Source organism: Colias philodice, chromosome 26 (assembly GCF_061535455.1).
Source record: "Colias philodice isolate Cphi_HAF_F1 chromosome 26, ilColPhil1 Martin Lab GWU primary, whole genome shotgun sequence".
Classification (NCBI taxonomy): Eukaryota; Metazoa; Arthropoda; class Insecta; order Lepidoptera; family Pieridae; genus Colias; species Colias philodice.
Window position 1 is genome coordinate 5095088 of NC_143111.1, and position 18369 is coordinate 5113456.

Here is an 18369-nt window from a genome sequence, read left to right on the forward strand (position 1 = left end):
GCGTCTTAATTGTCCGCTGGTTATAGGCTATATGGGGTTTCACAATATTTAATTTGGCGCCCTCTAGCGGACAAAACATACAGAGTAAAAAAATAAAGTAAAGATAAATATGCCGTGTTTGGTATCATTTTAAAGCTTTTTACTTGCACATTTTGAATATATATATATATTACTAGCATTTGCTTGTGACTTTACTTGTATTCATGGGCTGATTGCATATAATTCACATCTTTTCGTTCATAGCTTCTTTATTAGTTCATCAATTTAACTTTTGTTAATATTTTGCGCCACAAATACACTTTAACACCAAAATAGTACAAATAATAAAAAGTAAAAAAACTAAAACCCAACTACGACAAAAAACGACGCTGAAAAAGTATAAAACAAGATTTTCAGAATTCCACTATGTAGAGATAAATTTTCATGTTTGGAAAGGCGTAGTCACACGTTGTCAAAGTGCTACGGTAGATATATGTATATGTACCTAACGTGTGACTACGCCTTTCCAAACATGAAAATTTATCTCTACATAGTGGAATTCTGAAAATCTTGTTTTATACTTTTTCAGCGTCGTTTTTTGTCGTAGTTGGGTTTTAGTTTTTTTACTTTTTATTATGTAATACATATTCCTTTTCACTGCGATGATTATATTATTCTAATCAATACAATGATATGGGAGTAGTAGGGTAGGGTAGGATCTCTGATAGTTCATTTCTTCTTTCTTTATCTAAGAATTCCCAAGTGTCGTCGCATCCAGAAATTTGAACGTAGGTACACTGTGACTTAAAAGTACATTATAAATACCACGAGATCAATCAAAATAAACACAGCAATTACAATATTTCCATCGCATAGATAATCGAAAAGACAAGATCTGACCTAATCATTACAATCAATGATTTGAAATTTATCACTTATCGCTTGGATTACAAAAACTCGGGTTCAAAGGTCAACCTTCGTACATAGTCGTCAAACGTCGTGATTCCCATTGATGTATTATCACGAGCCATTGTGAAGTACAAATAGTTTCGACATGTTTGAGCGAATCTTTTTGTTCGAATGTCTCCCTAATGTCTAGTCTAGATTGGTCTTATAATGAGTATCGATTATTTGTGCAAACGATTGGTTGAACACTAGGAGAGTTAACTGCATTGAAATATGGTTAGCGTATCATTTAGTGACCCCAATCATTGCCGGACATGTGATTGATTGTTAAATGTCTGAGTATGGAGAGGGTATTCATTTTTAATGTAATCGTAGTTAGTATTGGTGCGTTGCTCCACGAAAGTGTTAATATGGTCTACGATTGAGCTTGTTCAACACATGTCTACTTATATATTATTAACTTTAGGTGCATGTAGATTGTCACTCCATATAACGTTGATTTCATTCAATTCATTCAATCAATTTAACAATCCAGAAATTATTATAAATGGTGATATTATTAAAATAATAAGAACCATTTAATAAAAATCCTTATAATACGGACACAGATCTATATAGTAATAATTAAAATTAAAAACTAATTTGCACAACAGTAAAACTTTACAATTCATACTAAAGTCCTTTTCACGCCCTTCAAGAAAATTATACGATCAAATGCTTTTAAAAATTCCTTAATTCCGCAGATATAAGTGTAGCCTTTGCTGGGATCTTTCCAATCGGGGTTATGCATCCATTTCACTTTGTCCGTGATATCCGGGCAAATCACGTAATCCTCTATTTCTTTAGGATCAAGTATATTTGGTGAATTGATCTGAATAATAGCAATAGCAGCGCGCAATATCTTACTATGTACTACCTGAAAATTGGGTTAAATACACATGAATGTGGTGTATAGTGCAACTGAGTATACTAGTTATTTAAATGTAATAAGTATTATTTTAAAGGTAGTGTGCGATTTTTGCGGAAACTACCTAATAACTGGAACTACTGAACTGATTTGATTTGCATTTTTCTTAGCCTATGTCTTCATAACAAGTGATTATAACATACAAAATGTACACCTATTTTTAAATCACATACCTACATTTTTAATTTTAATATATAAAATTTCTTTGAAAAACGACAAATGTGTTTAGATGTTTGTTTTGCACTTACCTTCCATAATAGTTTTGGCATGAATTTGGTATTTCGAATTGCAACGGGCTTTTTAATTAATCCATACGATCCGAGTTCTAGGTGGTCATAAATGCCAGTCCATATTTCGAATTTCTCCCCATTTGTCTTGGCTTTAGCTAGGATTCGTTCTTCTATCTCGTTCCAGTTCTAGATATAATCAAAACAAGTTATAGGTCGAATTGATGTCATATTCCCAGCTAAATTAATGTAGACTTGCTTTCCGCCCGCGGCTTCGCCCGCGTTTTCAAAGAAAATCCCGCATAGTTCCCGTTCCCTTGAGATTTCCGGGATAAAACCTATTCTATGTGTTAATCCAAGTTACCCTCTATATGTGTGCTAAATTTAATTGTAATCGGTTCAGTAGTATTTGCGTGAAAGAGTAACAAACACACACATACACATTTATCCTCACAAACTTTCGCATTTATAATATTAGTAGGATTAGTAGGATAGGATTAATAATTTAGAGAATATCGTATGAGTAACAAGCACATATAACACAAAGAAATTGATCAAGGAGGAGCCGGACCCGACCACTGATTTTTCCAAATGTCGTTTTATTTTCAGCACAGCTTCAGTAAAGGTTTCCGGTAAAGGACTGCTTAATAGAGATAGGAAAATTAATTTCGAGGACGGCTAGATTTGGAATATTAAGATTTACAATTCAGACTTTTACAGTAATATATATATATCTATTAAAACGTACAGTATAGAATACTTATCTGTAAAGGTAATTAGTAACATACAGGAAATAACTATCTACTTACAGTACTACATGAAGTCCAATGAGGTACAACATTAATGTTATTGAAGGCAGCTGCTTCATAACTGGGATATAAATCTTGAGGATTTACTAATTGTCTTCTTACATAACAACATTTATTTGGGCACATGTCAAACATAAAGGATTTTATGAAGAAATTTCTTTGCCAGTCGCAATCATATACTTCAGCCTCGTCATTCGTGTATTTGCTGTTTTCGTATTCATAATGTCTCACAGTACGATGTCCGAAATGATATATTTCATATTGTGCGTAAGTTGGTTCCTTGGTAACTGTGTTAAAGCATACACTATACATGATTTGAAAAGATGATTCCAATTGAAATCCCACATTAATCATTTGATAATCGTCCAAATAGTTACATACTATATTTGGATTACGAAGATGAGGCTTTGGTTCCTCACTACACTCCAAATCATACACATTTGTTGATCTGCTTATGATAGCTTTGTGTTTTATTTCAAATTGAGAGTCCGTTTTGCATTTAGCTTTCAAGCTTCTTACAAGTAAATTGCGACCGCCGAGTTTAATATAATTATTGGGACATATAAAGAAAATTTTACTATTTTCAGGTATGCGGATTAAATCGTTTTCCACGTTATATTGTGTAATTGGAATAATTAATTGGTTTTTTTTCGAGAGAAACGGACGTTGCTTGCTTGAATACATTTTAATATCTATGATGCATTCTGAAAATAATCATAGAAGTTATTAATTCTCATAAAAAACCTCAATGTAGTTTGTGAATTGATGAAAAGTTTTTCATCAGGCTTATAAAAAAATCTCAATGTAGTTTGTGAATTGATGAAAAGTTTTTCATCAGGCTAATAAAACCATTCATAAAGAAATTTACTAACATCAAAAAACCTAACATCTTACCATCACGAATTACTTTGAATTCCCTGAATATTACATGATTTGTGTTTGTGATAAAATTGTTGGTCACTTCACATCTATATGTGGCCTCATCATCTGCTCTCAATATTTCCGTCAAATCGGACAGTCTCTTCCCATTTTTATACCACGTAATCTGTTAATACGTTTATCATTTTTACTACTTTTTAATTATTTTTATAACAACCCTCTTCAATTTAATTGTACGTAAAGCAATGATAATAATAATATACTTACCGTTGGAGCAGGGGACCCTTTGGCTGTACAATCTAAATAGCTATTCATGACATATGTACCATGTTTTTCTACGTCGTTGTAAAACTCTGGCGGAAAACACAATTTAATGTTTATTGCGAAATTTTCTGTTCCGCCATCTGTATAGCTGATTCGGCATATATACGTCATTGCTTCATGTTCATACCCATTCAGTGTAAATGGATTCCTTATAAAATATTCGTCCTGAAATTAAACATTTAATTAACTAGCTGCACTCCGCGGTTTCACCCGCGTGGCTCCGCTCCTGTTGGTCTTAGCGTGATGATATATAGCCTATAGCCTTCCTCGATGAATGGACTATCTAACACCGAAAGAATTTTCAAATCGGTTCAGTAGCTAGTTTCTGAGATAAGCGCGTTCAAACAAACAAACAAACAAACTCTTCAGCTTTATATTATAGTAAAGATAATAAAATACACAAATGAACAGAACAAAAACGCAAAAGCATCCGTTCCGCGAGTAAGCGGCTTGCCCACTGCCATCTAAATTTTGAGATTTTGAGAGCAATTAGTTATCTTGGTTCTTCCGCGTATTTCCTTATTCCGGATCTCGTCGCGCGGAGAAATTCTAAGCCTTGCTCTCTCCATTCATCGTAGGGTCACTCTTATATAATTTTATCAGCTTTATTTTTTACCTTCACATGGTGAGAATGTAGTTGACTTTTTTGTAGTATTTACCTTTTTAAACCAGACTATTTTGCTGTCTCTCCTTTTATATTTATCCTGAAAGTCAGTGTTACACCACCAAAGTTCTGTTGGTTTATCTTTTTCTATACATAACTCCTGTACACTTCCAATTGTGGGTTTTCCTGTTATTTATTATTTAATTAATGATCATAGAATAAGGAAATACTTCGATATATAACTTATTAAGAAACTGAGAAACAATTATAAATTCTACTCACTTAAAACCTGGACTTCATAATCTTCAGATGCCGTGCCTACCGTATTAGTTGCTATACATGTGTATGTGCCACTGATTTCATTATCATCATTTATATTATGTATAATTAACAGGTTGTTCTTGGTTTCAAGATTATACATACCTAAAATAAGTTAATGTGTTAAATTATTCAATCAGCAAGCAAGCAATCAACTTAATATACCTAAGTTTAAATTTTCAGATTGAAAGGATCTACTGCACATTAATAAATTACATATTTTGATGTAAGGAACCTTGTTTAATAAATGATTTTTATTTTTATTTTATTAACTTAGAAGACATATTATATATAAAGCGGCATACACGTACGCTTCGTTTGAAGTCAGCTTATTTAGCTTGTTTGCGTTTAGTCGGTTACGTTGACTCTTTTCGGTTAATGGTTTAAATCTATGTTTCTCTAAAGGTGGGTACTGACCAACGTTACGTGGTGTAATGGACCATTCGCGGTATCAATACAAACGGCGTAACATGTTCGTCAAAACTCTGTGCTCCACTTTCGCCGTTAGTTCACTCAAGATGGCAATCTATTCCAAGCGTCTTCTTTCTTCAGTTTATTATAATGCTCTAGATGAGCTGGGTTCTACAAAACTTGCTCTTCTCTGTCACTGTTCACTCGCAACGCCCGTGCGCTTTCGATGACTTGCAGGAGCGTACTGACCGAACCGCGTAACATTCAAAGGATTCGCCCAAAAAATCGACAGCCGGGTGGAGCGCTCCCGAGCTGCTCGTTGCTCGCTGGTTTCCCCGTAACACGGCGTACTGACTGCACGAAGGCTCGCGGTGTAACACGTAGCATTACGCCGCGTAACGCCGTTCAGTACCCACCTTAACGCGGAACGGCTTTAACTGCTGGTTTGTTCGCTTCTACGTTTATAAATTATTATGTACTAGCTGTTCTCCGCGGTTTCACCCGCATTGCTCCGCTCCTGTTGGTCTTACGGTGATGATATATAGCCTGTAGCCTTCTTCGATGAATGCGCTATCTAACACCGAAAGAACCAGTAGTTCCTGAGATTAGCGCGTTCAAACAAACAAACAAACTCTTCAGCTTTATAATATTAAGTATAGATTACAAGCACATTAATGGATGGGATATAGGGCATAAACAAGAAGAATTGCATTAGAAATCTCAATAAATAAATAACACTTACCAGTAGCAAGGTCGGCTCCGTTTTTTTGCCATGTAACTGTTGGCTTTGGGTTACCAAAAGCTTCACAACGTATGCTTAGCCTTAGATCCTCAATTACTGCATTAATCGTTTTATTACGTGGTTTAACAATCCAAGGCGGAACTGAAACATTTCTTTATTCATGCAACTGAAACGAGGTACCTAACTAATTTTAACTTTTTCAAACGAAGTTTCTTATCGCGCGGTACGCTAGAGCCAGGCGAGTGTCAAGTAAAATCCTTACGACACTTTTGCTATAGTGCATAGGGGGCGTCCATTAATTACGTGAGGTGTCTTAGGGGGAGGGGGGAGGGGGTCGAGTCAAATCTCATCTAACCCTACGTTGGGGAGAGGGGGGTATAGGCAAAGTCTTAAACAACGGTTACGATCTTGTTAATTTTGACGTGATAACGTTTTTAAAATCGTTTTAGTCGGGTGACATGTTCAGAAACTTGTGTCACACCAAAACCTCACGAGCGCGATCGCAGGTATAACGAGAGAGAGAGATCTCATCTCGAGCGCTGCCACTGCATTTTAGTTATCACGTAAACATCTCGATCGTAAACCTACTTTACAAAGAATCAATTTTTTTATTACACTTATAACTTTCAGCAACATTAATTTCTAGTTTTAACTACTAGTCGTAAATAAAAGCACGAAGCAATTTTTTTTTCTTTTTACAATGATTAATCAATACGTTTAGATAAGAAACCCACATTTTGAAAAATCTCACGGGGGATGGGGGAGGGGGTTAAGTAAAATCTCACGACATCTCACCAGGGGGAAAGGGAAGGACAAAAAATTGAAAAAATCGCCTCTTGTAATTATTTATGGACGCTCCCATAGCGATCAGAGAGCGCTACGCATAACGCACTATAGTAAAAGTGTACTAGCATTCCTTCACTTATTTCATTTATTTATTTAATTGTACCTCCTATAATACTTATTTCAAAACGAAAGGAACTTCGTTGCAATCGTGTGTCCTACATGTGACACCTCAGACATTTTTAATTCAGTGGATAATTAATAAATCGCTTTTTAAATCCGTAAAAATATAATTTTTATTTGTCAAATTTATGACATGAGAACGTAAACAACTATTTGTTCACCCCGGCTTTGCTGAATATACATTTTTGTTGTCATTTTTCAATTTGAAACTTTTTTTTGCAAATCCGAGAGGTCACAAATCGAGCAAACTTAAAATAATTCAAAGTCATTCATGAGTGTAACTAGCACGACTTTGATCTATATAAACTAAGGGATCACGCACAAATCCAGTGGAAAAGATCTATATTTTTCAAACTCTTCAGCTCAATATTTTTAGTATAGATAATTGATCAAATAGTACAGTACCTCCAACAAAAACCTTAAAGGTGATCGACATTTGTTCTCCTCCATTGCTCGCATTACATATATAATATCCTTCTTTATTAATATCATCACCAGTTAGGACCAAATTATTGCCATTCTTTGACCTGGAACGAAATTGAGTAATTTAATAGATATTTAATGAATTTCCATTTGACCGCCTCCTTGGTACAGTGGTTGACACATGAGCTTAGCATGTGTTGACGTTCCAGCTCTTCTTAATCGGCCTATGTGTGCTCTTAGAGTCTAGAAAGTATCTGGGGGCACGGCAGTGCCCCCGCCAAGTCGAGCAAAAAAAAAGCGGCACGGCCGTACCATCCTTTTCTCGAAGCAATTCGGGCCTTTTTCGATAATCGATATTAATGTGCATCGGTACAAATAAATGTATTTTCTTTCTTTCTTTCTTTCTTTCTATAAATATTTTCCACAAATGTTTTAAACATTTATTTGATAATAAAATTTAATCTTTGTGCCTGCTGGACATTCGTGTAACTTTGCATGGTAATTTGATGATGAATAATAAAATATATATTTGGTTAGATGTCACATAAACGAAGTGGCCCTACTTAATGAAAGACCCTATACTATGTTTTTATTTCCATGAAAACATTTATCTGTATGATACAATATATTTGTACGATTGTTGTAGTTTCCTATAAGTAAAGAACCATATGTTCTTATTATACGATAAACAATTTTACAGCCGTACAAATAAACGAGTTATAACATTTTATGAAAAGAATAAACTAAGAATAAGGAAAAATCATACAAATAAACACGTAATAAACGAAACCTAGTATAACTTCGTAATAAGTATTCATTACTAATGCTATTTCGTCCTTATTCCGGCTACCACCCTAGTATAAGTCTGACATAACTGAGTTATAACGTATTTTTTAGTACATTGTGCTGTGTTATACAAGTTTTAGAACCTATTTTCAATCTAAATTTGAGATAATAGCAATGATAGTAATACGAGAAGTAGAAAAAGTTGAGCAAATTAATAATTTCATTACGTACCGTACCTATTGAAATGTAAAATTTTGTATGAAATGTCAAAATATCCGAAATTATGAAAAACCCTTTCGATATTTATAATGATTTATTTATTCACGACATGCGCCAAACCATACATACATAAAACACTTATTTCTAAACTTATCACAATAATATAAACTTTCGTTGAAAATATAAATCTTCTAAGCTTGGAGTTGTATGTTTTGAGTACCAGTTATTTGGCAACTCTCTATCTCAAGGTGGGTTTATCTTCTGTTCTCCGGATATTGGATAGCGCTCTCTTTCATTTGCTTGCATATTTAATGATATATTTAAATTATTTCAAATAAATATTTAAAAAATAAATAAACAGAACATCGTATGATGAAACTTCACAACAAATTCGACGAAGTCAAACGAGCGTCAAAATGACAGCACCAAGGTTTAACCGTAGACAATTTCAATGTTTTTCATAATTTTGTGAATGAATTGCTACGTTGCCGCTCCGCGCCTATTGCATAGCGTGAGCATAGTTACATCGACGTTATTTCAAATTTATTTGTAAGAAATTATGACATCCTTATTCTTTATTTATTCTTATCATATCTATTCATTGCACAAGGTTTGAATAAGCAAGTTTTTATTTGTACGGCTGTTAGTGTTAAGTTGTTATAACGCATTTCACTAAAGAAACGAATCTTAAATGGCGGCGCTTATCATTCCCTCTCGCTTACACACGGCCGTACGGCATGCAAAAAAAATAGGGAAAAGTTAAATCACTAAAATTTATTTGATTTTCCCTATAATAGTTTAGTCTAAGCGATAGTAAATAATGTTTTATTGGAATTTGACAAAATATGTCCTTTGGGAAAAGTTATTCAGTTATATGGGCTCGTTACAAGTATTATGGGGATTTTTTTGCATTCTGTATACGTAAATATGATAATTCATATAAATACACTAATACCATAACAAAAAAGTTTGTCAATAAACAATTTGAAATAATTAATAAAATAATTATCCATTTACATCATTTTTATTTTCTTTTTTACTGACCCTACCATATGTCAGTGTCAGCATTGGCCGCCATTGAAAATTCGTTTCTTTAATGAAACGCGTTATAAATTATTATGTTTTCTTTGTTGGAAATTCTAAAAAAAAAAAAAATAAAATCTGTCAAAATAACATAATGGTCACTTACTTATCAGTGTTAATTGCTGCATTTGTTTTAGAGTCAAAACTAACATAACTCCATTGAACAGTAGGTTCAGGGATCCCTCCTGCGTTGCATTCTAAAGTTGTAGTATCACCAATAGGCAAATGTATTTCGGTGTTTAGCGGCGGCGTTATGAAGAGAGGAGCTGAAAAATATTTTTAAAGATGTATTATTTAAAAATATATTAGTTATTATTTATCCGTAATAAATAATCCGTAATATTTAATAATATTGAAATATTCGTTTGAATTTAATAAGAATGTACTGTGTGTAATTCTACACACTGTGCAATTGGTGAAGTCAATTGATAATAAATCACAGTCAGTCACCAACTATAAAGTGAGGGTAGTTGGGTCAAACGTCGAATAAACAACGTCAAAGCACCGACATCATGTTTAATCTATGGCACCGAAGCACAAAAGCTTTTTAATATTATGCGTCTTCAGTAACCGACGGCCTCCTTGGTACAGTGGTTGACGCATGAGCGTAGCACCCAGGGGTCCTGGGTTCGATTCCCGGTGGAGACGAAGACAAAAAATAATGTCTCGGTCTGGCTGACACAGAAGACTGATCACCTTGTCTAATTGATCAAAGAAAATCGATCAGTGAAACAGATGCATAATGCACCTGCCCCTTATCCCACTACTACTTGGGGACATGGGACTTCACTCTTCAGTATGTATGTAGTCCACCAATTCAAACTTGTAATGGAATACTTACCAAATTTTTTTACTTCCACATTATAAATTATATTATTATTGTCGACGACACCCACAATTTCACATCTGAATTTCCCGGTGTCTTTTGGTTTTGATAGGAAGCTGAAAAGAGGCTGGTTGTTCATTTTAAATATTTGAAATGACCATATACCACTTAACAAGATATTTAGAACTAGCTTTCCACCCGCGGCTTTGCCCGCGTTTTCAAAGAAAAACCCGCATAGTTCCCGTTCCCGTGGGATATCCGGGATAAAACCTATCCTATGTTAATCCAAGTTAGCCTGTTGTGTGGTAAATTTCATTGTAATCGGAAAAAAACATTTATTTGACTCCACAAGATACAATGAACACAATACAATTTACATCAATGATAAAAACACAGAAAACAAGTAAACAATTACAATCATGATAGGTAACAAAATTATTAATACAGTTAAATTATTATTTGCGTGAAAGAGTAACAAACATACACATACACATCCATCCTCACAAACTTTCGCATTTATAATTTAAGTAGGAAGTAGGATTTATAATATTAGTAGGATAGGATAGTAGGATAGGATGGACTAACCTTAAAGTATGATTGTCATGAATAAGATATCTTGCTCCATTCACAATTTCCTTATCATTGAAATACCAGCGCACGCGAGGCTTGGGCCAACCTCTGACGACACAGTCCAAGTTAACTATCGTAGCCGGCGCCTTTATTAGTGTTGTTTCTTTTGGTGTAAATTGCGGAGGTTCTTAAACAAACCACATGAGCGATAAATTAAACTCCATACGGAACAAAATTCACAAAATATAGTAATTTGCAGTTGAATTTTCAATTTAGAACCACCTCCCTTCGTTGAATTCTGTTTAAAAATGTATCGGTGATCGGATATATCAAATTTCATAACATCTTTTGCATGATTACTATCACCTTATAATTTTAAATTTACTTACCAGTTACTTGCACCTCAACTTTGTGCTCATCACTTCCTACAGAATTTTCCGCGACACATTTATAGGCGCCAGCATTATCTGTATTCAAATTGTCAATGTGCAAGTTTTCATCTGTACTTGATAATATTACGTATGCAAACTTTTTTTGTTGCTTGAAGTGCCAAGTGATTTCAGGCTTTGGCTTACCTTTTATGACTCTGAAATTGAATTTGACGCAATAGAAATTGGAGTAAAACAAGTGACCGACACGGCACACCATCACTGATCACAGGAAGACCAGTTGCTAATCCGCAGTTCGGAATTAGCACAATAATTGTAAGATATTTATTCAATACTGTGTCTTCAACTTATGGTTTCAGTTACATTTACTGAAAACTTTTCGAGTATGTCTCAATTGAAATTAATTAGACACAAAAAGTGTCTACATGCACTTTTTGTGTCTAATTGCAAGGAGGGTTGCTTGTGAAGGCTTGTTTCTCAAACAATAAACACAAAATTGCTACAGAAACGGATAATTCTAACGATGGTGGTTGTGATACTAAATCATGCCCGTTAAGCTTGAATATTGATAACAATTACTTAAACACCTGCACTATGAAAATATCATTAGCATGACGTCACAAGAAGAAATTAATTTATGGCTATAAATGAATTTCTTCTTTCATTTATTTTACTTGAAAGTTTATTTTCACTTAAATTAATATACCTGCAATTGATGTCAATGCTTTCATCTTTGTTTTTGAAGTATTCTTTAACAGTTTTATCAATAACTGGTAGTTCTTTTGGAGAAACATAATCAATATACTTAGACTTAGTGCCTAGTCCATTAGTTGCGGTGCATGTAAAGATATTATCCTCTTGGCTTTCAGTGTTCAGAACAGTATTTGTTTTTATTATGGGATTACTTTCATCGTAATGAACGTCGAAACCCTAAAAAGTTATAACAAACATGACTATTTACATCACATTGACATTTATTAATCTCTATTTATTAATATTTTTATCAAAAAATTAAGATGCTTCCCTTTTTCAGGGTTCCGTTCCCACAGGGTAAAACGGGACTCAATTACCGAGACTTCGTTGTCTGTCTGTCTCCAGGCTGTATCTCATAAACCGTGATAGCTAGAAAGCTGAAGCTTGCTCTCTTGCGTGAACAAGCGTGAGCTCTTTAAAAGTACCTATCATAAGTAGATTTACTTACACAATACGTGTTACCGTACTTATCCATCCATTCTATATCTGGTTTAGGATTACTGCTAACTATGCACTCTATTGAAACTTTGCCATTATCATCAGAATTCACAATTTTTATTTCATCTATATTTGGAGCCATCTCTATACTACTTTCCGTGGTTGACGTTGTTTCTTCTGTTTTGCTTTCTGTAACTATAAAAGAGTGTTCAAAGGAATAATCAAACATCACAGCAAGGCAGTATCTTAAAATAACTGACCAGGAGTGACTTTGGATGGTTCAATCGTCGGTAAAGCAACTCTCGTAATTTCTTCATTAGTACTTTTAAATGTTCCTACAACCTGAAAACGATTAAAATATTAAATTACGCAGTCAATTCTTATTCTGTATTTGTTGACATTGCAATCTTAAGCTTACTTACAGCAATTTTAAAAGGTTGATTTGGAGGCATAAACTCTTCTGTCACATAGAACTTTTCTTTGACCAACCTTAATTTAAAATTCATTATTATGTTCCCTAAAACATCACGAATTTGGGCAGTGTGCAGTTCGACTTCATCGTCTTGTTTTGTTATTTGTATTGATAAATATTCTTTTCCACCTGTAACATAATGTGGACAATTGTGATCATATATATTATATCAAAGCTACCTGAAAAACCTTTTTAGTAGTTTTGTTTTTAAGTGCTTTTTTTAATATATGCAGATGGAGCTGGTCGCCACGCCTCCCTCGGGAGTCAGGTTCTTCCTTATTATTACATTAATGCTAGGCGGGCATAAGTACCTTTATGAGACTGTAACTGAACTTGATACCTATACATACAATAATATTTCTTAGTAAAAAAATATTACTCCAAGTCCCCAAGATTAACCCATGCTTCTAAAAAAACATTAAATTATTATCAGTACCTGAAGTAGGACGGTATACAGTTTTATCCATTGAACTAGCTGGTATCTGTGAGAATCCATATTGGAATGCGAAGTTACATGCTGCGTTTATACTAAGATCCGCTTCTTTACCATTTACTTCCAGTTTCGCTATGTACTCTTCACTGACTACGTTCACCATTTTCAGAATCTGAAATATTTCAATATCATAAAAGTTACTTTTTATTTTACACCTAAGTAAATTTTTATTACATACGTAGTAAAAATTAGCTTCTATCCATCGCACAACTTAATCCGTGCAGTTGCGCAAATCATTTCAACAATGAAATGATAAACTATTATTATCATCTTTTAGTAGTTCGCCGAATTTTAGCTATTTAGAATTGTACTGATTAAATATCGCCCACGTTCCCTTTACGTTCAGGGTCGCGTAACACAGTTTTGACCGCGCAAATATTATAATATCTATGTTCTATGTAAGGTTCGTTAACCATATTATGTTTTCGTAAAATAATGCTTTTCATATATTTGGGAACCAAAAAAGAGATAAACACACAATGTGTCTAAAATTTTCTTTCTTCGATTCGCGTGCTCAAAGGGAATTCTCTCGGGCATGAAAAGTAGTTATCAGATATTAAGTGTAGTTAAATTTATATACCGCTTTACATATATACTAAACTATAGTTTTACGATAAAGTGATATGGAAATTACGAATTTAATACATATTATTAAAACATGTTTAAGCTGTACCAAATCATCTTTATCATCATCAGCCCGTTTACGTTGCCACTGCTGGGACACGGAACTGCTATGAGGGTACAGTGACGAGCATAAATATATTTCTACTAGCGGTCCGCCCCGGCTTCGCCCGTGGTACATATGAAAAATAGATGTTGGCCGATTCTCAGACTTACCCGATATGCACAGAAAATTTCATGAGAATCGGTCCACCCGTTTCGGAGGAGTATGCAGACTAACATTGTGACACGAGAATTTTATATATAAGATTTGCAGATTAGCAAAAATATCTGTCACAAGAACGAGTTCAATTATATATATGTGTATATGTATAATTGAACAAAAAATATCTGTTAGGGAGGAGCATAATAAAATAGCATCAAAATTATGTGATGAAAATGTACAGCAAATAATTGTTATAACCGATCGAAGCATAAATATGTCGACATGTCAGATTCCTAATGATGTTTTCCTTCACCATTACGAGAAGTGGTAATGTTATAACATGCACAGATAAATTATTGTATTATAGGTAGTCACTTACCAGGGTTTCGCTTAGTGTAACCAACACACTGGTCATTACTTCGGTTCCGTTAGAGAAGAATACTTTTAATTGAGGCTTTTCACCAGTTAATGATAGCGTTATTTCGTTTAATTTACTATCCACTAAAAACTGCAAACACATTGATACTTATTAAAATTTTAGTGAAGGTAAGGGTGCTTCGTACATTAAAGAAATGCATCTGGTAAAAGACGTAATAATTCAAGGGATAGACAGGTTATACACAAACATTAATTTATCGGCTAGTTAAAGTAAGTAACTAATATATTTCTTTAATAAGCAATTATTTTTGTCGTTATTTTTTTTTCAAAACCTTCCAAAAAATAAAATAATAAAGGATACATACTGATTACTGATATCTCGATTACTTACCCGAAGCTCGAATTTTCGCTGGTCTTCCGAAAAGAAATGTCGTTGACTCACCAAACATTTTGTAGTTTTAATTGAGTCTATTATATAATCGAGAATCTATAAATATAATACACATTGTTAATATACTATATGTATGTGTTATAGTCAAACCCAGAAACACAATCTCTTCGCGGAAGGACTGGTTTATGTCAGTCAGGTTTGGCAAAAGCCAATCTTAAAAAAAAAATTGAATTTCACCCTTTGACTGAAGTCAGCAGCAGTCTCGCGTGTAGGCGAATGCGGCATAGGCATCGCACGCACATTAAAAGACGCCTTAGCTAAACGATTGACAAAAATTGTTTAGTAAAAGAGCGAAATTTTTTCATTTGGGCTTTGTCAAAGTCATTATGCCAGACCTGAGGTTTGACCAGTCCAACCTAGGAGTGCCCGGATTTGGCTATAACATAGAGACTAACCATCCGAAAACTTAAAATACTTGATAGATATAAGAAAAAATATTTTTTAAACAGACTTTGCAATATTTTAAAGAAAGTCATAAAAACGAAAACGCCTGATATTCATGATTATTAATATTATTATTTCAATACTTCAGAAGGAAGTGTATAGTTTATACAATAGTTACAAACATTTTTGATCTCATTCTTTTCCACGTTGAATACTTGTCCTCCAGTCGCATTGGCCAATTTATTATAGACTTTATAATTCTCGCAACTTCGACACTCACAATCACCGGTTAATAAGAACGTCACCTAAAAATTAAATATATTTTACACTGCAGACGATTATATGAACAAGACATTAAAAAAATAGGTAATAAATAAAAATAGTTTTTTTCGTTTCTAAATTTTACACCAATGGAGAAGTAGGGCTATACTATTTTAAATATTTATTTCAAGACTAAACGTCGGCCCGCGGCTCCGCCCGTGTTCCTGTGGGATTTCGAAGATAAAAAGTAGCCTATATCTTATTCTGGGTCTTTTAGTACATAGTACATACCAAATTTCATTATAATCGGCTCAGTAGGTAGTATTTGCGTGAAAGTGTAACAAACATCCATCCTCACAAACATTGTCATTTATAATATTATAGGATTTAAAAAAGCTTGAACGTTAAATAATAATTTTGATTCTTTTTTTTTCTTTGGAACCAAACCTATGAGACGGTAGGTATAACGGCCCATTGCGAGTGTTATATTTTTATACAGGTTATACACTTGGATACCTGGATGTATCAAGAATATTTAAAAATATAACGATTATTTTTACAAACAAACCTTCGTCGAAGATACTGAAGCCAATCTTTCAACATCGTCATACTTATGATAGTCTTCTGCAGATGCATCCGTAAATACGTAAACAAAAGAATTCGGATTACTAGATTTGATTCCCAATGAAATCCCTGTCATTGCCATTTCTGGGCATGATTCTAAGCCTCCATCGACGTCTATCTCATCAAGTGCTTCCATAAATTCATCTTCATGGGTTGTATTCACACGAAACTGAACCACTGCAAAACATTACTGTAGACGAATGACGTATCTTTTGACCCACCCACCTATCCTTTTGGATAGACGGGTTATTCACCAACAGTCTATTAAATCCGCAACGGCTGGTTATAACCCGCTTTCTTTCACTCTCACGTGTAAAACATATTACATCTCGCTCACTTTCTTACATAAGTCTGGCATTTGCCCGATTTTCTTATTGCCATTTTTAGTGTATACAACGTGTCACACATAACTACTAACTTCTACTTCATCTAGTTTTCTAGTTGATCAAAGTTCCTTTAGAAATGAAATTTTTCATATCGGTAAAAAGTACGTAGCAAGAATAAATGGGCGAAATTAAAAAAAAGCAAGTTTGTTGCATTTTAGTTACCAGAACAACTATTTTTTTTGGTAAGTACCAGCTGTTGCAGTTTTCCATAAAGTGAGCTTGAAAATGATTATTAAAAGTATGGTGCAGGTCAATTTGCTAGAAAAATCATGAAAAAATTGATTAAATTGATTCTCAAAAATTTAAACCGGCCACGCTAGCTTAACTTTCGATTTCTAACGGTTAAAATTGTTGTTACGCTCCAACTTGTTAACCGGGACTTTATAAGTAATTTAAGTTTAGTTTTTCGTCAAAATACATAATATTTACGATAATAGCAATCGGTGAATTTTGATTATCTAAGTACCGAAAAAGTAATTCTATGAAACCATTATTACTTTACTGACCTGGATCATTGAAGGTAACCAAAACAAAATTACCAATATCAGAGTTTTTAGAATTTAACACTGCTTCTAACACTTCTTTAGTTCTTAACTTAACTTGTTCAATTTCATTTATCATAGTACCGGTATCGTCAATAACAAAAGTTAAGCTACTTTTCAATTCACTATTCACTGCTTTTATTACGATTAAAATTATTGTAACAGAAAATTCCAGAATTAAATTCATAGTGATAACTTGCATGAGTAATGATAATAAAATTTGAATCAAATCGCCGGCGCGCCGGCCGGGAGTGTCTATTTTTCCCGATTGCGCACCACTTAAATAAAATGTCATTTTTAGGGTTCCGTAGCCAAAATGGCAAAAACGGAACCCTTATAGTTTCGTCATGTCCGTCTGTCCGTCTGTCCGTCTGTCCGTCTGTCACAGCCGATTTACTCGGAAACTATAAGTACTACAGTGATGAAATTTGATGGGAATATGTGTTGTATGAACCGCTACAAAAATATGACACTAAATAGTAAAAAAAAGAATTGGGGGTGGGGCCCCCCATACATGTAACTGAGGGATGAAATTTTTTTTTTCGATGTACATACCCGTGTGGGGTATCAATGGAAAGGTCTTTTAAAATGATATAAAGTTTTCTAAAAAACATTTTTCTTAAAGTGAACGGTTTTTGAGATATCAGCTCTCAAAGTCGTAAAAAGTATGTCCCCCCCCCTCTATTTTTATAACTACGGGGTATAAAATTCTAAAAAAAATAGAGGTGATGCATGCTAATTAACTCTTTCAACGATTTTTGGTTTGATCAAAGTATCTCTTATAGTTTTTGAGATAGGTTGATTTAACTGTAATTTATTATATTTGCTGCTACGGAACCCTTTGTGCGCGAGCCCGACTCGCACTTGGCCGGTTTTATATTCTGTCAAATCAGTTTCGAACTTGTTTTGACTCGCATTTATGATAAAATTGAC

At 34.0% G+C, this 18369-nt stretch overlaps 1 protein-coding gene across 1 annotated transcript; it reads right to left on the reverse strand.

Annotated features, from left to right (window-relative positions):
• Nucleotides 1-925: 925 nt before the first annotated feature.
• On the reverse strand, nt 926-17566 carry LOC149476916 (hemicentin-1-like). Its single transcript, XM_089711285.1, has 23 exons — nt 17401-17566; nt 16453-16685; nt 15806-15928; nt 15180-15275; nt 14790-14918; nt 13528-13696; nt 13042-13220; nt 12880-12961; nt 12630-12814; nt 12135-12358; nt 11429-11625; nt 11055-11226; nt 10485-10585; nt 9750-9909; nt 7538-7659; nt 6167-6307; nt 4978-5118; nt 4751-4881; nt 4035-4256; nt 3783-3933; nt 2889-3592; nt 2101-2268; nt 926-1801 (listed from the first exon to the last, which is right to left on the reverse strand). Exons 1-23 carry the CDS (start codon nt 17513-17515, stop codon nt 1553-1555), a joined length of 4194 nt encoding a protein of 1397 aa, XP_089567411.1. The 5' UTR covers nt 17516-17566; the 3' UTR covers nt 926-1552.
• Between the last annotated feature and the right edge of the window lie 803 nt (nt 17567-18369).